The sequence below is a fragment of the Haliaeetus leucocephalus genome, unplaced genomic scaffold, assembly GCF_000737465.1.
Source record: "Haliaeetus leucocephalus isolate CR32 unplaced genomic scaffold, Haliaeetus_leucocephalus-4.0 Scaffold450, whole genome shotgun sequence".
Classification (NCBI taxonomy): domain Eukaryota; kingdom Metazoa; phylum Chordata; class Aves; order Accipitriformes; family Accipitridae; genus Haliaeetus; species Haliaeetus leucocephalus.
Window position 1 is genome coordinate 19,930,755 of NW_010972886.1, and position 13,903 is coordinate 19,944,657.

Here is a 13,903-nt window from a genome sequence, read left to right on the forward strand (position 1 = left end):
CGGGAAGCTGTGGGAGCAGCACTAACTTACTAAGGGTTGAGGGCGGAAGAATTGAGGCTTCCACTTCTTGCCTACAGATAATAAGCCTGGCCCCAACCAAGGACTGTGGCTCTGTGGAGGAATTTTCCCTCCCAGCAGCATCGAGTTCCTGTAGCCTCTGGGGAGAGACTGCTTCTGCAGCTCCTTCCATACTGATACTGCAGGCAGCAGCTGAACCAGCTCTACCCTGGAGCCTATAGGGGATCAGTCACAGAAGCGTACTGAGTTTTCCAATTTCCCATCCCAGGCTAGGTGCCTCCCTCATTATCAGACCAAGGGCTCTGAGGATCTGTGCTGAATTCTTTACAATTTATTGAGTCTCCTGTGACCAAATGTGGTGGTGACCTCGCTTTACTGAGGTGAAGGATAGCTGATGCTAACTATTCATGTGCAGAACTTTCAGTGGAAGCCTGTGGGAGTTAAAATTTCATGGGGATAGAGAGTTCTCTTGCTTAATGTAATGTTTGGCAGCACTGACTGCTTTAATTTTGACATAAAAGAGACCAGGTGGTTGGAATGCAAACTGCAGAGGTGTTCTGCTTACAAGCAAAGCAGTTGGTGTTTTTGCTATTTAAAAAAATTAAACAGGCAGTAGAAATAAAGTAAGCTGGATTGTCAAAAAAAAAAAATCATCATCAGTGAAGCTAGCAAGGAACTATGTGTATCCTCTAGAAATTTAGCTAGCTAACACACCCATGGGTGAGATTTGTGCATTTTTCTTAGTGGAAAGATATTTCTACTCCATGAGCCCTGAGGATGATTTTGATGGCAGGGAGAGGCAGTTTGTCATGCGCAGAAGGGTGATGCTTCTGCTTTCGTGACTGGGTTTGGTAGTACTGTCAGTAGTGATTGTGTGGCTCTACCAAGTACAATAGATAAGGATCAGTCATTTGAAATGTTGCCACTTGTTATGTATAATTGGTGGCTCTGGTCTGGTGGGAAGCTGGATCTACCCCTCAAGCTGTGTGACAGGCCATCAAGAACATGTGTCAGACCGGTTATGCCTTTACTGGTGGCCATAGGGAAATCTAGAAAAATTAGAGGGCAAATGCTGCTCCTCACATGCATTCTTTCTCCCTTCCAGCAGCTTTTGCAGTCTCCATTTTGAGAGAAAGCCTAGATGCATTGAAGGCATCCGGGAATGAAGCAGACATGGCTTTGCCACCCCCATCAGGGTCTCGGGAGGGGGAAATAGCAAGAGAAGCTTCAGAAGCCCCAGCAGAATTGGGATAGGGGAGATGGGAGCTCCCAACAGAGTTGGATGTTCAGGAATTGCGTGCCAGACAAACACAGAATAAATGCTACATATGAAGCAAAGGCACCATAAGAGGAGTGTGTGAAGGACATGTGTGTATGGGAAAGAGAGGTATGAAGACCCAAAAGGAAAAGTGGCTGAACACAAGGATAAAATAAATGAAAGCATAAAGCAAAAGCAAGAAAACAGAAGGAGGTAATGCTTGTTTGAAGGGGCAGTGTATTTAAATCCCAAACCTTAGAAATAGTCTGCAATTTAAAAAGGGCGGGGGGGGGGAGAAAGAGACTATGGTCTAAGAAAAACACATAAGAACAGGCAAAGAACCTGGAAGGGGCATGAGGTTTAATGAAACTTTAATGAGTCACCACTAGCAGCAGGAATTTCCACTGCTAGCTTGTATAAATGTGTGATCTAGCAGTGACACAGTCTCTGCTCTCGGTCCCTGTGCTCCCCTAGTACATCTGCCCACTCTAGGCTCTGGTCCTGCCCCACTGTCAGGGTGTTGGTGCAGTGGCCAGGCTGAAGGGTCCCCAGTTTCTTTGTGCTTGTGGGAGTTCACTATGGTACAAATAATTGATGTAAGCTAATTATTAATGTAAGCTGTGTTGCCATAGGAATGCTGAGTGGGAGAGGAAATTAGCTTATAAAGTAAAGGTATGCAGAGAAAATCTTTAGCAAAGAGCTCTCTCTGTTGATGTGGTCTGTGCTTTGAAAATGGAGAATGACTGTTAAAGAAAAACTTGAGTAGAACAAGAATAAAAAAAAACCAAACAACTACTAAGTTAGTGGTTACTGTGCCACGTGCACACTATTGCCAAACAAAGAACTTCAAACTTGATGACAAAGCTGTATATAAGCTTGCATGATGAAATCCAAAGCTGGACAAACACAGCTTTGTTTTCATTTATAGTTTAAAGCCTATAATCTGTCCAACTTCATAAAGATCTTGACAAAGCTGAGCGAAGTTTTAGGAGACCTTGGCTGAGTTATAGTTTCTGATGGAAACTATGCAAAAAGGATGGGCTTTCATGCCAAAGCAGACAAAAGTTATGGTTTTGACTGTGTTTAAGTTTGGGAGTTAAAGTCTAAGCTCAAAGTAAAATAAAACTCGGAGACTTCTGGCCAAGAAAAGACTGAAGGTGCAGCTTGCTTTTTTTTTTTTTTTTTTTTTGGGGACAGTCTGTAGTCTGTCTTTGTGATGTTTTTTGTATTTACCACACTGCCATAAATGAAAATGGAATACAGATTCTGCTCTGCCTTTTGTTTGCTTTTTAACAAACATCTGGAAACTCAGCTTGTATAATAAATAGGCCTTAGCAAGTAGGCTTTGCTCTACAGTGTCTCTTTTGGGAATGGTTATATTAATACTGGCTCTGCTCTAAAGGAGGAAGTCAGCTGGACTTGTGTTTTCCCATTGCAGATGTTGTCCTGGAGAAGGCCATGCATAAGTGCATTCTGAAGCCATTGAAGGGCCACATTGAAGCGATGTTGAAAGAGTTTCATACTGCGGATGGTTCTTGGAAACAGCTAAAGGAAAACCTGCAGTTGGTGCGGCAGAGGAATCCTCAGGAACTGGGCGTGTTTGTTCCAACACCAGACTTTGTGGATGTTGAAAAGATTAAAGTGAAGTTCATGACCATGCAGAAAATGTATTCACCTGAAAAGAAAGTCATGCTGCTGCTGAGAGTTTGCAAATTGATTTACACTGTTATGGAGAATAACTCAGGTATGGTGCTTCTCATGGTTCAAGTTCACTGATACTCCAAACCTGGGGTTGTCTTTTGGCAGAGGAAATCAGACCACCTGATTCTGCAGATGTATCTCCTTCTCCTGGAGCTCTTGTAGCATCTCCTTGCCCTTTTGAGAGGGATTCTTCCTCTCTGCTTCTTTCCTGATATCTCTGATGCATCTGCCAGCACATCTAACAAATTCAGTGTGAAGCAGAGTTGTGAAGCAGCTTAAAAAAAACCAGCTTTGCTTAACTGTAGGCTTTGAAGTTGGCTGTCAGAAAGGCTGTCCTGTGAACCTTGAATTTGACACTGGTTCTAAATGAGTATTTTTCTGGAAATTGTAATAGAGATAACACCCTGTATTTAGCTGTAGTAATTCAACAGCATGTATGCAATATGACAACTACAAGGGCTCTGTGTTAACGGGCGGTGGAAAGCAGCCTCTCATCCTGTATTTTTGGCTTGCTGTGCCTCTGTTCTCATTTGGACACTTTCTTTCCTATTTTTGGAACAGAAATAATATCTATTTCTACACTGTAGCAAGAATCCAAAAGTGACCTTGAAACCTAGATAATGAAGGGGAACTACAGACTAGTGAAGACCTGCTGAGCAGCCAGTGGCACAATTAAAATGCTGTGCTGGATGGCATGAATTTATAGGTGCAACTCTGTTGCCTGATGTCTTATCATGCACTGCTGTGGTAGGTCACAAGCTAAGGTGAAGCAATGCTGGTAGTAGTGGGAGATTTTTTTTTTTTTTTTCCCTAAGCAAGTATAAGCTGCTGCAGGTGGCTGGCAGTTTTCTTTCTAAGTGAGCATTGAATGTGTAGCTGGGTCCAGTGGTGATCAAGAAGCCTACTTTCTTTTGAGATTTGAGATAAATGGTGAAAGCTTGTGGCCGTTAAAGACGCCCAAGCACTTTTGCAAGATCTAGGTCCAAGCTCCTGCCCAGCTTATTATTTCTGTGCAAAATTCTGCATTTTAAAATGGATGTAAGAATCTTGGCCTGAAGCACTGTAAACTCTTTTCTCTATTCTGTGTAACCACATTGACTAAGGTGTTTCCAACATGCAGAAGAAAAATATTGAGGGGCTGCTGCTGGTTAACTGTTGCACTGAGGGGCTTGGACTAAGATGTGGCAAATGCACCTTGGGTTGTCTTGTTTTGTCATGTGAACTTGTAAAACATGGCATTGAGCGAGCAGCTGTTTGAGTATCTGCTTTGTCTTGTACTCTCAGCCAGATAATAGTGTAATACCTGGAGGGTATGCCTTAGCTGGTGTGACTTCGGATATCAGCCCTTCAGTCATCTGGAGTTTCACCAAAGTTTAAGTTGGCTCTTGCTCTTGGTGGTTTTAAGTGACCATCACACCAGTTCTGCAGTGAACACAGTTTGGCCACATAGTGTTTCCTAAACAGAAAGTTTAAATGCAATGAAAGTGATAGGAACACAGACAGACCTAGGTACAGCATAGTCTCTCTGTGTTAGCTGTGTGCTGCCATTGCTGATGATGCTTCACTGGCTAGTTTGGAATGATATGAGGCTTTGCTCACTGGTGTTTTTAACTGTGCTCTGTCAAGGAAATAAGCTCACTTCTCATGTCAAATCTAATAGGCTTTTATATTTGGGCTTCTCTGCTGGGATTCAGACTCAAATTGGCATTTGTGGCTGGATCCTTCCAGAAAGTGGACGTTGTCCCTGCATGTATAAAGAAAATGCCTATTCATCATCTCTTAGCCAGTGACAGAAGTGCAGGTGGAGGTCAGGCCAGACTGGCATGGCAGCCTTTTGTGAGTTCACCGGTTGAGCTGATGCCAAGGTGAGCCCAGTCTTTAAATTCCCTTGCATGCCTCAAGGTGTGCATCATCAGATTTGTGCTTGTTAGAAGTACAGGACGAAGCTGGTGTTGGTCTCCTGTCCAGCGAGTGTCAGATGACATTCTTTTTGCTGCACATTGGTAACAGGAGGCTCTAGAGTAATACAAGCACACTGGTTAGTGAAGGCAGCAAAATAATGCTTTCCTTTCAAACACTGAAACTGATAAAAGGCTGTGGTTTGTCTATCACTGTCTGTGTTCCCTTCAACCCAGGGAGGCTGTATGGAGCTGATGACTTCTTGCCTGTGTTGACATACGTACTAGCCCAGTGTGATATGCTGGAGCTGGATACTGAAATTGAATACATGATGGAATTGCTGGATCCATCTTTGCTGCATGGAGAAGGTAATTATTTATTTTTATTAGAATTGAGTGAAGGACTAGGGAAGAGGGATTCTTCCTCATAGCACAGTTGCTGTTAACCTTGTTTGAGTAGAAATCCTTTCAAGGGGAGTCCTAAAGTCAGTGATGTCAGTAGCATAACAAGAGAATCTCATAATTATTTCCACCTTAAAGTAAGAGAAAGCTTGTTAGCTTGCAGAGTATAGGCCTGAATGACCTGGGAATCTACTGATGTATACTACCTTATGAGGGAATATGTTGTTTTCAACCAAGAAGGGGGAGGCATTGTGACTTAGCAAACACATACACTGTACAGGTGTCATAGTGGTTATCCTTCTGTGCCTGAAAATATCCTGAGAGTATTTATAGGGCCACAGCATTCAGTTAAATTGTGAGACACATAGTGGGACTTGGGTTAGGTGCTTTGTAAAAACTTCTGGGGGAATTCTCTGCCCCTCCGGGGGAAGTGCTTTTAAGAATACTGCCGCCCTTAATGATCTTCGCTTCTTCCCAATATTTGCTTCTCACAAAGTATTCTTATGAGTCCTAGGAATATGTTTCCTAAGGCACTCTTGAATGATGGCTGAAGTCCACTGAAGGCAAGGAAATCTCCCTCCTTTCTGTTTTTATGGTGGTGTTTGTAACAGAGGTATTCTGCAAGCCCTTGGTAGACCCCAGAATCTATCAGTTTATGAGGAAGTTCAAAGGTTCTTGTGACCAAGCTCAGCTGTGAGTTTAAGTATATGTTTCCCATTCTTGCTATCTCTTGGCTTACTGAAATTGCTGTGTCCTCTTATAGGCCAGTATGCATGACAGAACCATGCCAGGATTCCTCCGAGCTGGCCCTAGTCTGTTCCCTGCTTTGTGTACAGAGCATCCTTTATTGCACTCTTCAGGAATCTTAGCACAGAAAATACTTGAGATGTGAAGCTGGAGATTATTAACATGCTTGAAAGGCAGAAACATTTACTGGACTATTAAGTCATGTTGTTTTTAATGCAGCAAAAGAAGTCCATCCATTGGCTGGGTCTCTCTTTGGCACCAGCTGAACTCTACTGTGCAGGAAAAACTGTTTAGTGCTTTGGGGTTGTGCAGTTCAAATGTAATGTATTGTCCAATTTGTTTCATGGGTCTTGCATGTGTTTCATGTATTAAACTTGTTGCAAAGCTGAAGGGCAAGAGCATGCTATCAGTAATACAGAAAATACTACTGCGAGCATAGAATGCATCCTTGAATGACTCCATGAGTAGACTGTGCTGCCTCTTAGTTGGACACTCCCTTCAAATAGTTTACTCAAAAAAAAAAAAAAAAAAAAAAAGTGAGAGAAATAAATGACAGCATGTCTTTTGTTTCTCCATGTTGTTGAGGACTCTTACCTCTTGTTGAGACTCCTTTTGCTTTGTGACCTGCAGCTTCTTTTGTACATTGGCAACTCTGTCGTGGCTTTAATTGTTCTCCACTCATGTAATAAAGGTGAAGTATGACGGACTGTACACATCACCTCCTGAACTAGTTGGACATTATGGGGAGTGCTAAAAAGGTGACAAACACAGTCTTCATTTTAAAACCAAAAGCAAACTCTTTGGGATACTTCCAGGGTACAAATCACACACTCAGTTGTTGTTTCACTGCCAGGAAGGGTGGTTGCTGAACACTGGTAGATAGTCTTTTACTTTGTTTAAACAACTATGTTTATTTCATCCACACTGGAAGCTCGGGAAGAAAACAAATCACTGGAAGTTGTTTAGAAGAAAACTCATGTTCCAACTTTGTAAAAAAAAAAAAAAAAAAAAAAAACCCCAAAAACTCAGGAGTAAAGGAGTGACACCAGTCATTTAAGTAAGCAGCCATCCCCTGCACTAGTGGACCCACAGTTAGATACTGTTGCGCTGCTTGATAATACGGAGTGCATGCAACCACTGCATGTCTCTTAGCAGCTGAGAACACACCATCCAGTATTTCACAGGTCACTGAGCTGTTTATGTATAAATATTTTGGCAATAGAGTACAGGGGCTTTCATATATATGTGTGTGTGTGTGTATATATATATATAAAAATTGTGTTTGTACTTCTGACTGTGACCAGTTGGAACTAGTGTGGTGTTTGTGACCACTCTGAAAAGTTCTTCCCTTGCTGTCCTTCACAGGAGGCTATTACTTGACAAGCGCTTATGGGGCACTTTCACTGATCAAGAACTTCCAGGAAGAACAAGCTGCCCGACTGCTAAGTTCAGAAGCCAGAGATACTCTCCGGCAATGGCACAAGAGGAGGACAACTAACAGGACGATACCTTCAGTTGATGATTTTCAGGTAGAGCTCAGAGCTGAAGAAAAAAACAGGGGTTTGTTATTTTGTTGGAACTCCCCATCTGAGAGGTATGATTCATAACGATTCCCTTGGGGCCGCAAGGTAAGTGGAGTGAAGCAGTGCTGAGAATATGGCGGGCAAATTTGCCTCAGTTTTGAAATCTTTGCACTTTATAATAGAGTTTGATTATGATGGTCTGAAGAAAACACTAAATAATGGAGCTTTCCCACCCTCCCTTCTATTTAAGTCACGCACAGTGAGGACAAACTGAATCATATCTTAGATTCAGCTTCTTTGTATGCTTTACTGTTAAAAAGAACAAATCCAGATTTCCAGTGGTATAAATCAGCACAACTCCCCAGTAGCTAATGGTGGCATACAGTAGGTAATAGAGAGGAGAGGTGGGAGAAAAGCTTGCCTACAGTTTTAAAGTGTAAGCAAGGAGTAGAGTTCTATACTATGGATGTCTTCACGTTTGTTTGTGTTTTTTTTTCCCTCCCCTCCATTTCTTGCTGCTCTTTCAGAGTAGGGCAATAACTTCAACTGAAGAATAACAAAACAGTCGGGATTACTTCATCTTTTAAAACCAGGCCTGCATGTCTTTCATATAGTATGCTGTTGATTGTCTGTTCAGATGCATCAGTTTGTGGACTGCAGCAAGGAGAATGTTGGAATCGAGAAGAAAGGATTTACTCCTTTGTGTGTTCAGTTGTTTACAGTTCATACCACAGCGCAAAGTTGCCAGAGAGGCTAATGACAACCATCAATTAGATATTATATCGTTACGAGCTTGAGAACCGAAGGTGTGGGGTCATCAGGAGATAATGAAACCTTTTAGTTGAAGCTCCTTTTACTTTATCAGTGTCCATGCAAATGTCTACAGCACAACACTGAACAGGAAGGAGTTGGGAAAAGAAGCAGTCTTCCGCAATTTGCCTCTCTTGGGAAGAGGAGAACCGATTAACAGAAATTCCACACTATGGCCAGTGCACAAAGCTAGCCCATCTTACTGGGATCCATTTTATATTCTGCTTACCTGTAGTTAGGTGTCACATTCAAGTAGCTTGAGTCTTTGTTCTTTCTAGCAAAACACTACACTTTTCATTGGAAAATTCATCATCTTGTATTTCTGCTGGATGACTAAATGACAGAAGATTCTTTCAGCAGGATCTTGTATTCTGTTTCACCTTCTCTTCCTCAGCAAATGAACTTCAGCCAAGCTAATTGTACAGCTGGATGCCATGCTGGATGTGGGAAGATGCAGGGGGGTGGGGGAAGAGCTGGCACAGAGTGTGTCCAGTGCTGCTGCTTCTGTTGTCTCTTTTGAAAGAGAGCTTCAAATCAGTAAGATCACACCACTTCCAGGCTACGCTTGGCGCAAATTCAAGCATTTTGCTGCCTGCTCAGAATGCCAGTTTTCCATCTCCTTTCTGCACGTCCTGCATTTCCGAAATGCAGCACCTTCCCCACAACCAACATGTAACACAACTTTAGCGCAACTCATCTTTCCCACATTGAACCGGGATGCGATCACTGAGTTTCTGTAATGCAGCCTCACAGCCTTATCAGCTTTTGGGCCCTGGAAGGCCTTCATCCTCCCTTCTTCAAAAGGATGGAAAAGCAAAAAATCCCATATTTTGATGATGATTAAGTACAACTTTCTGATACTGCATATATAATTTTGTTATTTAGTATGCGAGTTACAGGCATTGGTACAAACTTCAGCCTCTCCTTGAAGCAATCCTGTCTGTCTAAAAGCATATGCATTTAAAAACAGGTCTTCTGTGTGTTAACTACATTAGAAATTAAAACTGTAGTGTGTTTTGCCTTATCTAGGGCTGATTTTTTGATCATTTTTTCATGCTGGGTAACAAAAATGGATTAGTTCTGTTCAGTCCCAATGGTTTAAGTGCTGTTGCGAAGCTTTAGTGTTTCAGTCTGCAAGCTATCAAAAAATACTTTATTAAAGACAAGAGTGCTCTTTGGAACTTATGTCATACAAACATTCTTCTTGGTCTTAGCTTTTAACAGCTTGTTTCTATGAAATGTAAATTTTTACCATTGTGATTTAGCATGTTTAATTTATCCAGCATACAAACATAGGTACCAGCTCAGTCAATAAACAGGTCTTTCTCGCTGTCATGTTTTTTCTACCTCCTTTAATTTTACTGCTTTTGAGTCTTTAATTGCAGTTAATTTCTTTAAAAAAAAAAAAAAAAAAGCACATGACACCAGGCTGCTTTGTTCATGTGTCCAAAACACATTTTTGGTTTTTTTCCTAGTTGTTGCTTTTTATTTTACTTTTTAAATGCTTTTTGAAAGGTAGAACTGCATTTCCTTGTAGGGCATGTTTAGAATTTATCCATGTGGGCATGCATCAATTTCAACATAGAAAAAAGATCCAGCTTTTGCCTCAAGAGCTTATGGATTTACTCTAATGTTGCAGAGTAAATTTTCTTTCTCCATCCCTCTAAGCCTTATTTTAAAAAAACAGAAAATAGTGTCACATGAAACTTGGTTACATCAGGCTCGGATACCAAATTGCCACTGGTTAACGCAATGAAAATGTCCTATGTGTGGATGGATTACCTTTTGCATACTACAGTGTAAGAGTGCAAACAGTTTATCATGCAGTAACTTGCAGATCAACACCCTTGTGTGCTGCTGGCAGAGGCTTTTTTTTCTCTTTTTTTTCTCTTTTTTTCCTTTTTCCTTCTGACTAACATACTGCGTGAAGCTTCTGTTCTATAGTATTGACCCAGCCAGCAGTGGCAGCCTCATCTCTCAGGCGTGTTGCCTCAGATGTTTATTTTGCTTCACAGCATTTTGTTTCCTAGTACGGCCAAACATCAAGTCCCATTAAAACCACTGTTGTTTTCCATGTGGCTTTAAGGCTGTATCTATTTACTCGTAATTGCAGTGTTAGAATGTAAGCCAAGGAAAGGAGAATGTCAGCTTATGAATTTCCGTTATGCCCACCACAGGCTTGCCACGGTTTTACCACCACCATCACAATTCATGAGGTGGCCATAATGTAGAGGAATCGCTGGTGTGTGTTTCACAACTAGAACATGGAGAGGCTTGGTGTTTGTTGCTGACTCCTCAGTTTTCAGAGTTTTGGTTTTTTGAGTTTCTGATGTCTGTTTTCTCATTCTACAGAACTATCTTCGTGTTGCATTCCAGGAAGTTAACAGTGGATGTACAGGAAAGACCTTACTAGTAAGACCATATATCACTACCGAAGATGTATGTCAGCTTTGCGCTGAAAAGTTTAAAGTGGACAATCCAGAAGAATATAGCCTGTTTCTTTTTGTTGATGACACCTGGCAGCAACTGACAGAGGATACCTACCCTCAGAAAATTAAGGCAGAGTTGCACAGCCGTCCGCAACCCCAGGTGTTTCACTTTGTCTACAAGCGCATTAACAGTGATCCGTATGGTGCCATTTTTCAAAACAACGATGACTCAGCTTCTTAAAACCAGCAACTCATCATTTAATTTCTGTTCCTTGTTAACTGTTGAAAACATCTTTGTTGGCTGGCTGCCTTAGGAGCTAAAACAGGTCTTAAACCATAAATGCCTAGTAAAATACACGCAGACATGCCTAGCATTGCTTACAAAAACCCATGTAAACCATGCATATGGCCAGTTATGCGGAATAGTCCACCAGCGTGTTTGAGTAAACAGCACATGAGGCTCAATTTCTTGTACCACAGACTCTTTTGAAGCATATTATACTGTGGCCCTCTGCAGGTCTTTTGCTGTAGTGTTCAAAAATCTATTTTCCTACACTCATCCTTTAGCCAAATGCCATTTTGATTTAAATATATGTACGCTAGACAAGTATTTCAGTAAACTGGCTGGTATGAGCTCAGTTTCACCAGCATGAGTTTGACAAGACTGTCCGATGCAGGGCATCAGTTAACTCATAATTACCTGGATGATTGCATCCTTTCCTAATTTTTTTAATTACAGAAAATCACCATTTTTTTTATATATATATATATATATATCATAGAAATTTTATAGCAGTTGCAGGTAAACTGTCAGGGTTGGTTTTTGAAATATTTTTTTAACTATAAAGTATTCTATAATTATGCATGTGATTTTAACATTTAATATACAAGAATAAATCTCTTGCTGGTTTTAGAGTATTGCATTAAAAGTCTCTGGTTTCTCTTCTTTTCCTGTTACAGAAGAGTTCTTATGAAACTTCTGTTATCTATAAGAAGATTGTAACATTGGCACTGGTGATTTCAGTGCCTTCATCTGAACTTGATGTACTGTTATCTGGATTGTTGTTTATATGCATTGTTTTAGACAGAATGAGGGAGTTGGAAGAGGAAATTGAAAGAAAGGGATGTAGAGAAGGGGCAGAGAAAGAATGTAGAGAACCTAATATAGAATTAAAATGTGCTAAGTCTGCTGGTTCAGGCTCCTTGCAGAAAATAAGCGAAGGAGGTTGGTGAGGAACTTTTATGTAAGCAGTATTGTAGATTTGCAGAGGGATTTGACAGCATCTATCCCAGATACTATTTGTGTTAGCAGAGGATTAAATATATCACTAAGGTGAAGGAGAACACTAACTATTTTTTACAGTCTTGTCACCAACATCAAAACATGTCTTGGACTGAAGAATGTGTTGTAGCATTTTATGGTTCTAAGTTACTCAGTAAGTGAGATGTTAAAGTCTGTCCTACATATGCAAAGATAAAATGGTATTAAATGTGTGTGTTCCATAGATTTGTCCAAGATAGCCCATGCCGTGGGTGACGCTCTGGACCCTACTTAAGTCAATTAGGGCTATTCTTTTTAGAGGGACATGGGGTTCTCCCCAAGTCTGGTGTGAGCAGCGCAACGTAAGGCAGATGATTACAAAAATGTCATGAGCAGCATGTGTATTGTACATACAGAGATCTGTAGCATTTTTGTTGGTTTGCCCTGTATCTGAAACCCCTGGCACATGTTTGTATTTCATTTTGTAAATGGTGAGTTTTGCACATAATAATACATTGTAATATTGAGCTATGACTTGAGATGTTGTGTGCTGTGGTTTTTGGGTTGTGTTTTTTCTTTTTGTTTTAAGAAATGGTTCACACTTAAATGTTTGTGTGTCAGTAGACTCTGATACTCCTTGCTGCTTTTCATACTGTTTGGCCCACTTTAAACCCTGCAATAACAGTATTATCTAGTTAGTGTGCTTGACCTGAACAGTCAGTAGAAGAAGCAGGCAGGTATCTTGACTGCTGAGCCATTTCTTTGTGAAGTTAAGACGGACGTTCAGTGCTAAAGAAAATTCCACTATTGTCATATGATGGTGGCTCTGCTACAGGAGGGAAGGACTGGGACAGAGAGGCAAAGTATTAAGAAACTCAGAATTTCAGGCATGAAACGAAGGAAAGCAAAGCGTGCAAAAAGGGAAACGCGTGCCCAAACCACCTCAAGATGATTCCGCTGTCTATTCTTGTGCAATTGTTTCTTTTGAAAATTAGAACATTTTATTCACTGTGCTGTGCAAAACACTTCCCACTTCTCATAATGCCAGGAAACAGATGATACAAGAACTTTGGAAGGAATTTGGACTTGTAAAAATAAGCTATTCAGTCTTCTCCAATGTGAGGTGTTTGATGTTATGAAATACTGAAAAGCAAGAAAAAGCTTATAGTTGACGTAGTCTCTTTTTATTTATTAGTCCCTCTTTTTGAAATAGAGAAGTAACTGGAAAGGCTAAAGGAAATAAAGCTGGAGGTAATACATCCCTAAATCTTACTAATGAAAGAGGCTTAATAGAAAAGTTAACACTACGTTAGGGGATTATTTGTGAATTCACAGAAAGTACATACTGCAAAATCATAAAACGCCACCTGCAGCCAGCTTGAATTAAATAACTTCTGGTCATTTTGCCATGTTATTTTTCTTGTTTTTTTCATCTTAAAGGCTGCCATCCTTCCTTGCAGTCTCAGCCTTCCAGCCAAGTCTTACAGTCACGGGCTTGTTCTTTCTCTGCTGGAGTGGCAGTATCACAAAGTGGGTGAGGATTCGTTACTGGGGGCGGGGGAGGAGGCCATTTCTGTAACTCCAGAAGACTAAGAGTGCACAAAGTCGGCTGTACCCTGATTTAAAAAAAAAAGTTACTGCGCGGCGCTCCTAGCTCTTGCCAAGACTGGGGAGATACAGGCGAGAGGGGTAAGGGAAGGTGACCCAAATCAAGCTGCTGAAGCAGAGAGAAAACTGTATTTTTCGTAAAATACTGTCTGGTAGAGTTTTCGTGAGCCCGGCCCCTTTTCGACGGGACGATAAGGCCAAGAGCACCCGGCTCTCAGCCGCTGCTGCCAGCGGGCGCCCCCCGGGGC

General features: G+C 41.2%; 1 protein-coding gene across 1 annotated transcript in view; it reads left to right on the forward strand.

Annotated features, from left to right (window-relative positions):
- The window catches only part of RIN2 (Ras and Rab interactor 2), a 51,854-nt gene extending 40,462 nt beyond the window's left edge, over nt 1-11,392 (forward strand). Inside the window, exons 8-11 of the mRNA XM_010574914.1 lie at nt 2,715-3,020; nt 5,113-5,244; nt 7,390-7,553; nt 10,710-11,392. Coding sequence (XP_010573216.1) covers nt 2,715-3,020; nt 5,113-5,244; nt 7,390-7,553; nt 10,710-11,027 — 920 coding nt within the window. The 3' untranslated portion in view covers nt 11,028-11,392. The remainder of the gene's footprint in view (nt 1-2,714; nt 3,021-5,112; nt 5,245-7,389; nt 7,554-10,709) is intronic.
- The last annotated feature ends 2,511 nt before the right edge of the window (nt 11,393-13,903 follow it).